Below are 12501 nucleotides of genomic sequence, written 5' to 3'. Positions count from 1 at the left end.
TTTTAGCCGCAATCATTTTGAATTCATATCCTGTCTTCGTAAGTGCTGAGCGTTCTTGGTGCAACATCAGAACTAACATTCTCATCCAGTTTCATTGTACAATTCACTCTCTAAACCCATTGTGTTAAGGAGGGCTCTTTAGAACCAATAGGGTATGTATTTATATAAGAAGAGAGGTATTATAAGGAATTGGCTTATGCCGTTATGGAGGCTGACAAGCTCAAAATCTGCAGAGTGGGCCAGTAGGCTGGAGACGCAGAAGAGCCAGTATCCCAGTCCTCGTCCCAGGCTGAGGAACTCTGCTGGAGAATTTCCTCTTGCACAGTCTCCATGTTCTAATCAGACATTTCAGCTGATGGGATGCAGCCCACCCACATTTTGGGGCCATCTGCTTTCCTCAGAGTCCACTAATGTAAATGCTATGCTTATTCAAAAAGGCCCTCACAGAAATAGCCACAATAATGTCTGACCAAATATCTGGGCACCCTGTGCTCCAAGTTGCCACATAAAATTAACCATCACACCCAATATTGCTGATTTTTGGTGTATGGTGCAATGACTAGATCTGATCTTATGTTTTCTGTATTAATAATACCCAGTTGGCCTGGTCCTGCTTACTGAAATAGCTCCTCCTTTCTGATCTTCAAGCCTGCTTCCTCATAGATCAGTTCTCCGTGCAGGTGGAGGTCTTTTGCTGGGACCTGCCTTCCCTCGCACTCGTCTCGTTACATGTAATTGTGTCTGGGCTGCACTGGTAGCCTGTCGGCCACGCCCCGGGTCCTTCTCGTCCTCCACGCATGCCTGGCCTATGATTGGCCCTTTTCCTTCCATATGTATTGTAGAATTCGTTCAGACAGTTCCTTGAAGAATTTGTTACAATTTTTATTGCAATGGCATTAAATCAATAGATCAGTTTGGGGAGATTTGACAGCTTTCCATCTGAGAACATGGGATATCTCTTCAATGACTTAGGTTTTTTCAAATGTTTTTTAATGAAGATTTATAGTTTATTTCACAAGGGTTTCTACATCCTTTTACAGATGTGTTCTTGTGCACTTTATATTTTTAAGTAGTGTAACAGGTTACTTCTGGATTTTCACATATTGCTTTTATATACGTACTAGTACAGTGACCTCTCTGATTTCCTTTTTTTAGATGTAGAAGTGACATAACATTATACTAGTTTCAGGTGTGCAACATGATTTAATATTTGTGCACATTGCAAAGCGATCACCACAGTAAGTCTAGTTAACACTTGTCATCATATATAGCTGCAAAAAATTTTTTTCTTATGATGAGGGTTTTTAAGAATTACTCTCTCAGCAACTTTCAAGTTTGCAACACAGTATTATTAATCATAGACACCATGCTGTACATTACATCCTTATGAGTTAAAAAAGTATCTTATTAATTGTACTACTTTAGCTATTGATACTTTGGAGAGTTCTATATGGGCAATCGTACCTGAAAATAATGACAGTTCTGTTTCTTCCTTTTCAATCTTTATACTTTTTTTCTTGTCACTAACCAGGTCTTCCTAGATGCAATGCAGTATTAAATAGGAGTGGTAATAATGGGCATTCTTCCCTTATGCTTGATCTGAAAGAAAATGTTTTTAATAGTTCATCACTATGATGTTTTCTGTAGATTTTTAGTATATGTTCTTTATCAGGTTGAAGAAATTACCTTTAATACGCAGTTTGCCGAGTTTTTATACTAACTAGATGTTGAACAATTTTTTTCATCTATTGAGATGATATGTTCTTCCGTTTTAATCTATCAGTGCTGCAAGTTATATTATTTAACTTTCAAATATTACATGAACCTTTGGAGGATATGTTTAGAGAGAGGAAGAGGGAGTGAGAGAGAGAAACATCCATGTGTGAGAGAAACATAGATCGGTTGCCTCCGTATGTGCCCTGACCAGGGATCAAAACCGCATCGTAGGTATGTGACCTGACCAGGAATTGAACCCGAAGCCTCTTTGGTGTACGGGACAATGCTTAACAACTGAGCCACCTGGCCAGGGTGACTTTGTTAGTCTTCAAGAACCAGCTTTTGGTTTAGTTGACCCTCTTGTTGGTATTGGTGTACAGCCCATTCTTCCTGCTTTTGCTCAGTGTTGGATTCTGCAGAACTTTGCATGTGTGCAAGCTCAGCAGTACTTTCCGTCCTTTTTTTCAATCTACCATTCACTCAGTGCTGGGAAAACCCATCTCAAAATACTCTGTTTTCACACACGATCCAAAACCAATCTGATCTGTTACAGAGGTAACTTCTTTCCCAAGGATTTCAATATTCTCAAGACCTCTTCCACTGAGAGTAAGTCACCATGCCCTCAGTAAATCAAAATGTTTTCCAGGGTTTCACTGAAACCGGTAGCAGGCCATTGATAAGAACCACGTGGGGTTGTGGAAAAGTACAAAATTGGGTTTCAGAACCCTGTTACATTCAAGCCCCTGTTCTGCTCCCGTTTGCTCTATAACCTTCGACAAGACACCTGCATTCTCTCAACTTTGCTTTCTTCGTCTTTAAGCTGTCCTGCCAACCTAGGCAAAATAAATAAATAAATAAATAAATAAATAAATAGTAATGGTATTGCTTTAAAATGACTTAGAAAGATGGTGTGCTTTGCATAATTCAGGTATTGATCATATTATAGATTCCATTTTATGCTAAGATAATGGGCAACGTTATAAAAGTTCTCAATATTGGCTCAAATTGGAATTGCCTGGGGGAATTTTTTAATATTACTGATCCTGGGTCCCAGTCCCAGAAATCCTGCTTTAATTTGTCTGGGTGGGGCTCAGGAACCATTGTTTTTTAAAAGCTTCCCACGAGAATGTATGTTCAGCCAGAACTGCCAGTTACTGGTTTAAAACGACAAAATGTACTTTTAAAGGCACCTTCCCTAAAAGTGTCTATGATTTGTTTTTCTTTCGGCTCTTGATGAATTAGAGGAAGCATTTTTTTAAATGTTTTTAATTATTTGAGAAACATCTGTTGGCTGCCCCCTGCAGGCCCCCTACTGGGGATCAAACCTGCAACCCCCTGCATGTGCCCTGACGGGGAATCAAACCAGTAACCTCTCGGTGCACTGGACAGTGCTCAACCAGCTGAGCCACACCATCCAGGGCTAGCGCAAGGCTTTTAATGAGATAATTCTTCATTTTGTCTCATCTCAGGTAACTGCTGGTGTCCCTCTTAAGAAAGAATACACAGAGGAGGTAAGAGTGACTGCTTTAAAAGGCCACAGTGGAGAATCATTCAAACCCAGTTAGCCACTGGCTTGCAGTTGAATGCAGTTAGTGGATGAGTCCTCCACCCACGGCGTCTTAGAAAAGTGCTTTTCTAATCCTAGAGGAAAGGGTGGGGGTAGGGATATAATCCATTCAGTTAACGCTTCAGTCTTAAGAAATAATAGATATGGGCTTTATCTACTGCTCCTTACCCCCAGCTCACGGCCTCCAGCACAGAAACAAACACACAACTTATATCCATGTATTTAGGTGTGGGAAAAACTGACTCCTGGCTTTATGACTTGCCCGAGTTACTTGACTCTGTAAATAGACTTTGGTTTACTGTCGACAGTACCTCTCCTCTCCTACAGGTGGCGCCAGGGGTTCGAGCAGAGGCTGGCTACACAGCTCTCCTCACCCTCCTGGAGCCTTGTTCCTGTCCACCAACCTGCAGGGGCGTGGGCACGTTGCTTATGTCCTGGCCACTGGTCAGCTGCAAAAATAGCTGCCTGGCTCAAGACTCAAATATGCCATTGGACTCAGAATAATTTTAGAAATTATTTTGAGAAAAGGAGCCACCTCCTCCTCCTTCATTCATCTCTCTTGGAGGAAAATGGGATCTGTGTGTAGCTCCTGCATAGCTTCTAGGTCCATAGGGTGAGCAAATAACGGTGGCCCTCGCAGCTGAGTGTGGCGGGGTGCGATGCATGGGGGTCTGGTTTTCTTGCAGAACATCCAGCTGGTGGCAGATGGCTGCTGTAACCTCCAGAAGCAGATTCAGATCGCCCAGCTCTTTGGGGTTCCTGTGGTCGTGGCTCTGAATGTCTTCAAGTAAGTCAGGCGTCCTCCTTTAAATGTGGGCGTAGCGCTGGGGCCACCCTGCGAACTCGATTTGTGTCTTAGGATGCTGGGCATTCTCTGCTTCGTCGGAAAGTATCCAGGAATACGCTGCTCTTTCTGTTTATTTGGTTTGGTTTGATTGGTTTCATTACAGCAGAAGTGTTCTCAGATGTTACTGGGGAAATGAAATCTATATAGTGACTTACATTTCTTCGGCCTTTTTTTTTTTTTTTTTTTTTAATTCCACCCAGCATTTCTGTTGGAAAAACTGTGGATGATCAAAGGGATGTGTTATGGAATTTTCTCAATAAAACCCTTAACAACTTGAAATATTTGAATCATGTTGCAAAGGGATTTTTTTCCCCCCCATGCCTTTCTTTAAGTCTGATTTATTTAAACACGATGTAACCACTTTTGATGTTTAAAATATATTCAGTGTTAGGGAACAAAGTTCTGTATAAATGGTTAGTCTTTCTTTAAAAACATCGCTAAATGAATGCAGATGCAAAACCACAAACGTTTTCATCACTAGGACTGACACCCGGGCTGAGATTGACTTGGTGTGCGAGCTCGCGAAGCGGGCTGGCGCCTTTGACGCGGTCCCCTGCTACCACTGGTCGATGGGTGGAAAGGGGTCGGTGGACCTGGCGTGGGCTGTGAGAGAAGCTGCAAGTAAGAGAAGTCGTTTCCAGTTCCTGTATGATGTCCAGGTAAGATCCCACAACAGTGCTGATGGCTAATGTTTCTTGTACTTTAACTGGTGCTGACAGCTGTGCATGGCTTGTCCCATTTGGTCCGAGCAACAACCCACAAGCAGAGGAGGAAGAGGAGGTGAAAGAGGTTAAGCCATCTGGCAGGGCCACATTGCCAAGGGCAGACGCGCGCTCCCTGCCCCAAAGCCTGTGCTCTTGACGGTTCTCTGCTTCCGAATAGTAGGCACCGGTGAGGAGGAGCTTTGGAGAATTGGGTCCAACAGCTAACACTTCCGGGATTTGCACAGGAGCAGAGTTTTGAGCGTCTTCGTAAGGCTTGTGCAATCATGGGTCGTATTTCCTTTGTTCATTTCTACTATAGCTCTTCTCCCTCGCTTTAGTTTTCTTGAGCTATGTTTAGTATATTTAAAAAAAATTTTTTTTAATTATGGTAAAATACACATAACATAAAATGTGCCATCTTTACCATTTTTAGGTGTACAGTTCAATGGTATTAAGTATATTCACATTAAATAGTAGCTCCCCATTCCTTCCCTCCCCTCTGCCCCTGGCAACCACCATTTTACTTTCTGTCTCTATGGGTTTGACTAGTCAAAGTAGCTCACATAAGTGAGACTATGCAGTATTGGTCTTTTCGTGGCTGGCTTATTCAGTTTTCAGTTCCTTTGGGCTGAATACCATAGACTGGGCAGCTTATAAACAACAGAAATGAATTTCCCACAGTTTTGGAGGCTGGGGAGTCCAAGATCGAGGCAGATTCAGCGTCAGGTGAGGGTCTTCTCACTGCATCCTCACAGGGTGGAAGGGGTGAGGGAGCTCTGTAGGGTCTCTTTTATGAGGGCACTAATTCCATTCATGAGGGCTCCACCCTTATGACCTAATCACCCCCAAGGCCCCCACCTCCCGATACCATCATCTTAGGGATTAAACTTCAGCACCTTCGGGTAACATAAATATTCAGTCTATAGCAGTAACTTAATGTCAAGATGCATCCATGTTATTGCATGTGTCAGAACTTTCTTCCTTTTTAAAACTGAAGGGTAATCTGTTGTATGCATATACAATACCACGTTTTGTTTATCCATTCATCTGTGGCTGGCCACCTAGGTTGCTTCTACTACTTGGCTATTGTAAATTATGCTGCTATGAACATGTGTATAAAAATCCTTCTTCAAGAGTCTGCTTGGAATTCTTTTGAATATATACCCAAAAGTGGAGTTGCTGGATCATCTGGTATATTTTTAAACATATCTGGATAATGAGCTTTCACTAAGAAAATCTGACTTCCAGGACCTCCCTTTTCCTCAGTTTACCCCGGCACCCACCTAAACATCTCCTTCTGTGGCTCCAGCCCTGGCTCCTGGCTTTGTCCTCAGAGATAGCCCATGATTGTCAGAGTGTATAGCCTGCAGCTGACGGCTTCTCCTCCATCCCTCACAGATTCTGTCGGTCTGTCTCTCAGATGTCACAGCAATAGCATCACCCCTCCTTCCTGTTCAGATGGCAGTGGCCAAAAGCTGAGTGAAGAGAGGGCGTAGTAGCATTGCCTGGAAGTCTAGCGCTGCATCACCGTGAGCGTGATGTTGGCCTGAGGCGAAGGCTCCCTCTGAGGAAAGCTTGAGTGCCAGGCGTGATGAGTACTTTGTACATTAACTTTGTTGCACCTAATGTTCCTGTTGGGTAGGAATTGTTGATATGCCCCCCAACCACCACCCCCCATTTTACAGATAAACTAAGGCACAAACAGGTCAAGTAACCTGCCCAGTGTCCCACAGCCAGAAAGAGGCGGAACTGGGAGAGTATTTAGAATGATGGAGGCCATTGTCCTGCTCTGCTCTTCAGGATTCAGTACTGCGTTCACAGCTGGGGGTGGAGAGATACTGCCAAAAGGGTCAGTCACCGAGTGACCCGCCTGGAACATGACAGAGATGGGCCTGGAGTCCATGCCCAGTGAGGGAGACAGTTATGCTTAGCAGATGTTTGTGGAAGGAAGGACTTCAGGAATGTATTAGGATGGTTAGCCCAGAACAGGTCTGTCATGTCGCAACACCATTGTATGAATGAGACTAAAATGTTCTGCGTTACAGAGGTGGTAGAGAGTAAATAGGGAGAGGGGACTTGGTTTTACATGAAGAAAAGAATTCTAATTAGGAGCTGTGGGTTCTCTGACCCTGGAGATGATAAGCAAAGATAGAGTCAGCCCTGCAGTGGGCACGTCGGGCATGTAGCCAATCAGATGGTGGCCGGCCCTGGTGATCTCGTCTTCCTCCCTGCACCCTGCTGCCCCGGTAAACCTTGCCGAGGTGTCTCAGTGCCGGGCATGGCCCTCAGCCCTTTCCACAAACTGTAGGAAACTCACTCACAGACCATCACTGTCCAGTCTGAAGCACCCACCCCACTCTGAGCGGCAACGGCAGTTTTGGTTCTTAAATGAATGATTTCATAAGTGTGTCTCTTTTCAAGAAGACCATCCCAGGTGAAAAGGTCAGGGAATAGAAGACTGTTCCTGAGTTATGCTGTCTCACACATGCCCACTCACCCTAAGATGAACCCTTTTCCTTCCCACTAAATTTATTTTTCCTGAATTCCCATTCTTCATGGAGATAATGCTGTTAAAACGTCTGCTCTCCTGTGGAAAGGGAAAATTTATAATAATGTGGTCTAAAGTCCTGTGTTTGATAGGTGGCCTCAAGGCCAGGATTCTTACCTCCTTTGCCAACATATGCTGCTCCCTTTTCTTGTAACAGAAATTAGATTTGAGCTGCATAATTGTTTATGTGATAATCAGCCTCCCCGCCTCTTGCTACATGGCTTAGTACTGTTCTGGTTCACTTCATACTGCCTCCCTCAGAGCTGTGTTCCTGTCACTGGTAAGGCGATGTTAGGTAACATGAGCCCATTTACAACCTTGTCTTGTAACAGTATAGAAATCTGAATTTGTTGGTGCAGTCGATAACCGAGCTCATCCTCTTTTCCCCCTGATTTCTTGTATATTTAGTGCTGGTGAACCTTTGTAGACTAAGTAATGGTTTTCTTGAAACCCCTTCTGTTCCCTTTTGTTTTCCCCCCATGACTAATTGTTAGGTGCTTGGCAGCTTGGTAGGTGTGGGATTGCTCTGCAGACAGAAAGACGATAAAATGCTTTTGGATGAATCACCCTGCTGCCCCCTCCCCACCCCACCCCCCACCCCCCGGCTTCTCAGTTCAGACTGGGCTTGTGTTGTGTGCCTTTGGGACCTCCTCCAACTCCATCACACTAGGAATGTATTCAGTACAGGATCCATGGCGTCTTATTTCTTACTGCCCCACCCCTGCCCCAGGCCTGTGTTACAGAAGGAAGACACCTGAGATCACTTGGAGGAAGTTGAAATAGTGTGGGAGCACAGGGCATGATTGCTTGTGTGTGGGGAGTAGAAATGGCTCAAAACCCCCATGGAAAGCGGATCAGTTAGAGAGAAATAGAGACACCTGGTCACATAGACACTGAGGCTGGACCACAGCAGGGAGCCCATAGTTAAAGCTACACTGCTGACTTGGGGGTCTATGACTCTATGCTGAACTTTACAGAAAATTGAGTTAAGCAGCCACTCCTCAAGAACAATTCTGCACATTTTTAACCAAAGTATCTCCTAATTCAAGCGTAGGCAACTTTTAATTAGAGTACTGGAGGCAGCTGTTGATTAATTCGTAATAATTTTAAAAATTTGGAATAAAGTGCAGTGGCCTAATTGCTCATAGGAAACTTGTCATGTAGGAATTAACATACTTAAATTTTAAATAGAGTGCATCATATTCTCTCAATCATATTGTCACCAAAAAGGGATCGGCCCACGGCAGGTCTGCCTAGGGCCGGCCCGCAGTGTATGGATTCTTGATTTCATGCAGGAAAAGATGTCACAGAACGAGTCCAGGTGATTTTGAGAGTGCATTTATTAAAGCTGGGAGCAGGGAGACAAAGGAAGGGCTTAGGATAGAAAAGGCAACAGGCGAGAGCCTAGGCGGTGCTCCGCTTTAGCTCCCTAGAAACGGTTAGAGCAGAGAAGTGAGCCACGCCGGGCTGCGTGGACTCCCTGAGAGTAAAAGTCACAGGGACAGAAGTGAGCCAAGGTGAGGCTGTTTTTAGCTCACTGAAGAGTCATAGAAAAAGGGGGCCTTTGAGACAGGTTTAGGGACTTAATCCAGGACCGTGGTCGGCAAACTGCGGCTCGCGAGCCACATGCGGCTCTTTGGCCCCTTGAGTGTGGCTCTCCCACAAAATACCACGGCCTGGGCGAGTCTATTTTGAAGAAGTTGTGTTAGAAGAAGTTTAAGTTTAAAAAATTTGGCTCTCAAAAGAAATTTCAATCGTTGTGCTGTTGATATTTGGCTCTGTTGACTAATGAGTTTGCCAACCACTGATCCAGGACAAGCTGCAGCTGCCACTGCCTGTTGCTCCCCTGGTTGCAAGTCTTGCGGGGACCCTTAGAATTCAGGAGAAAGAGAGGAAAATGACATGTGTTCCTAGGATCATGTAATGTGGGTCAGAACTTCATTGTCCCGAGGGCCCAATCCTTAAGGGAGTGGTCATGCAAGGGCTTGTTATGGGTGTCAGATGAGGCTATTCTCTCTGGCCCCTTGTTCCTCCTCTAAGGGGGTCTGAAACCATATGACTAGGAATATGCCAGGGGATGAAAGGTCAGGGGAGGGTTTGAACCACAAGACCAGCCCTATGAAAGGTCAGGAGAGGGTCCAAACCGCACAGCGAGCAATATGAAAGGTTAGGGGGTGTAAACTGCATGACCAGCAATCTGCTAGGGGAGGGAAGGTCACCCTCGGCTTGAGGTCCTTGTGTTCCAGTTTTGCCCATTGCTAGGCACCCAGGGCTTTCCGCCCCAGTAACCTTCTGGACCTGGCCTATCATCCTTGCTCTGCTCATGTCTGTCTAACTGCCCACCACAATATTATATTTATATCAACCATATTAGACAACCATAGTCCCCTTTAAGAAGTTAAGAGTTCCCTCCAAATTCATCTTCTATATGACATTTTCTTTTGTATTATTCCTTTTTACAATATCTTTATAGTTGACTAGTGTAATATCTCTGCAAGCACACAGGAAAATAGGATAGCAGAAAGACACATCCATGTTTGCACTTTACATGCTAACATTCCTCTTTCATACCTCTTTTCAAGCATAAGTCCGTGGATTATGAATTATAGATGCAGAAACAGAAGTTCAGAGAAGATGGGGGACTTACCCCATAGCAAAGGGACACTTAGAGTAAGAAGAATAAAGCCTTGGGGTTATGCAGAATTGAGTTCAAATTTGGGCAAGTTGACTCCTATCACTGAGCCTCAGCTTTCTTACCGATAGTGTCTGAAAGTAACACCAACTTCAAATTCACCTTGTTGCCGTGAGGGCCAAATTAAATGTCTCGGAGGAAAATGCAGAAATGTAGGAAGCTGGCAAGCAGTGTTAGATCTTCCTCCTGCTACAGTCACTCAGAAAGAGAGAGGGCCTCCTGAATTGACTGCAAGAATTCTCTTGCAACACAGGTACCTTTGGCAGACTCTAGGACTGACTTCCTGTCCAAGCGGCTTAAAACCAGGAATTAGAAACCAAGGCTTCTCGTGCACCGAGAAAGAAATGTTGGGGGCAGCAAGAGCAGCATCTGGTGTTAGAACAGTGGGATTGGACGTACCTGGGTTCAGCAACCTGGGTACTTGGGTTCTGGCTAGGAAAGAATTCAGAGCCAAGACTCAGAAACTATAAGAGAACATTTATTTGGGAAATCACAGAGGTAGAAGAAGTAATTCATAGAAGAATTGGGCTGAGGAAACAAGTTATAGAGGCAAAGGAAGGGCCCTTGGAGTTCAAAGTGAGGAAGATAACGGTGATGCATGGTGGGGCTGGGGGGTAGGGGAGCAGGGAAGGAGGGGAAAGGCCCCAAGAGGGAGAGTGCCCTGGGTCCTCTGTCCTAGGGGTTTTAAAGTGGAGATTTTAGGGGAGGTCTCAGTAGAATATGCAGCAGCTTTCCAGGTGGGTTCTTTCAGGATCAGGGTCTCCACTGGTTGATTGGTCAGCTCTAGGGCAGGGGGTCACTAGTCAATGTAGCTGGTCCTGAAGTCAGCCTTGGCCAAGGTGTTGCTTGTCTGGTTTTTGCTGCTTTTCTGGGCCTCAAGCTGGAATAGAACTGAGGCCTAAATGTTATCTCTAGGGAGGAAAGGTCAGGGGGTCCGAACCCGAACCACATGACCAGTGATATGCTAGGGGAGGAAAGCCACCTGGGGATAATTGTCCTCTGCTAGGCATCCAAGGTTTTTCACCCTGGTGACCTTCTGCACCTGGCCCGTCGTCCTTGCTCTGCTCATGTCTGTCTGCCTACCACAGAAAGACACCACCAAATCAAAGCAAGATGTTTAGCATTGTTTCTCCATTAGAATTGAAAACCATTCGTGATATAGTAGAAATTCAGTTGCTTTTGCAAAGGATGGGTGGATGCTGAAAGTCAGCTTGCAAATCAGTCTGAATATTGTTTGTTAAATCTGGAATTAAGGTTGAAAATCATCTCTGTATCCTTCTTCTAACCTTGCAAACATCTTGAGGTGTAACCTTGACAGCAAGAGGGGCTAGTGTTTGTTTTTGTTAAAAGGTCTTTCCTGTTCTTTGTGTGAAGCCATTCTCTTGATCACAGCGAGGGGGCTGGATACAAGGAAATCAAAACGGACCTGGACTCGGCCCAGGGCCCCAGCCAGCATCCCTCCTTCCTGGACTATTGTGCTTTCACTGCCTGGACGTTGAGGCGTCTTCTCCCCTGCTGGTCTTTTTAACCAGTTAACTGCCACGCGTCCAAAATGGAAACTGTCCCCACACGCCACGATATTTTGAATTTAATTTTAAAAAATCAATTTTCAATGAATTTCTACACTAATAAAAAAGTAAGATGCAAATTGACTGTATCTTCGCGACACCCTCCAGCCAATCAGGAGTGAGTATGCAAATTAACCCAACAAAGCTGGTGGGTTAATTTGCATAGGCAGGCATTCCGCACCGCCCCAGCTGCTCTGGGCCCCTCTGGGCAGCGTGGGAAGGCGGAAAGGCGGCTCCGGCCGGAGCAAAGGCAGTGCCGGCAGCCAGGGGAAGGAAGGCCCATTCTTGCACGAATCTTCATGCACCGGGCCTCCAGTTATAAAAATAAACATATTACTCACAATTCGGGTGCTCTTGAATATTTTCAGCAGAAAATTCTCACGAAAGATGATTTTAAAGTTGGTCAGGGCTGCCACTTAGGGAAAACATTTTTTTTTTATAGACACGCGTGGCATGTGGGGAAGGCACGCCGCTTGTGTCTGCGGACCCTTATGGCATACAGTGGGTTAAGGCAGGGTTTGTTTTGGTTTGCTTTGCTTTTGGTTGGTTATTGAATTATTTTCTATTTCTTAATGATTGAAACTTGCACATATGCCAGTTGTCGGTAGGGTTATCCTTTAGTGGGATTCCAGGCATTTGCAACCAGAGCCTCAAATTTTAAATAAATAAAAATGCCTTCGTAGGACTACTTGTACGTATGTATATGTAGTGTATATATAGTGTTTTTAAATTGTGGTATGAATATACATAAATGAAATTTCCCATTTTAACCATTTTTAAATGCACATTTCTTTGGCATTAAATACATTCACACACACACACACACACACACACATATATAGTTTTAGTTCATAGAATT

At 44.6% G+C, this 12501-nt stretch overlaps 1 protein-coding gene across 1 annotated transcript in view; it reads left to right on the top strand.

The window, feature by feature from the left end:
* Positions 1-12501, top strand: part of MTHFD1L (methylenetetrahydrofolate dehydrogenase (NADP+ dependent) 1 like) — a 164156-nt gene that overhangs the window by 102575 nt on the left and 49080 nt on the right. Inside the window, exons 22-24 of the mRNA XM_079781395.1 lie at positions 3186-3227; positions 3970-4070; positions 4612-4789. Of these exons, the coding sequence (XP_079637521.1) occupies positions 3186-3227; positions 3970-4070; positions 4612-4789 (321 nt within the window). The remainder of the gene's footprint in view (positions 1-3185; positions 3228-3969; positions 4071-4611; positions 4790-12501) is intronic.

The sequence above is a fragment of the Cnephaeus nilssonii genome, assembly GCF_951640355.1.
Source record: "Cnephaeus nilssonii genome assembly, chromosome: 9".
Taxonomy (NCBI): domain Eukaryota; kingdom Metazoa; phylum Chordata; class Mammalia; order Chiroptera; family Vespertilionidae; genus Cnephaeus; species Cnephaeus nilssonii.
This window is presented reverse-complemented; position numbering and strand designations above follow the sequence as displayed.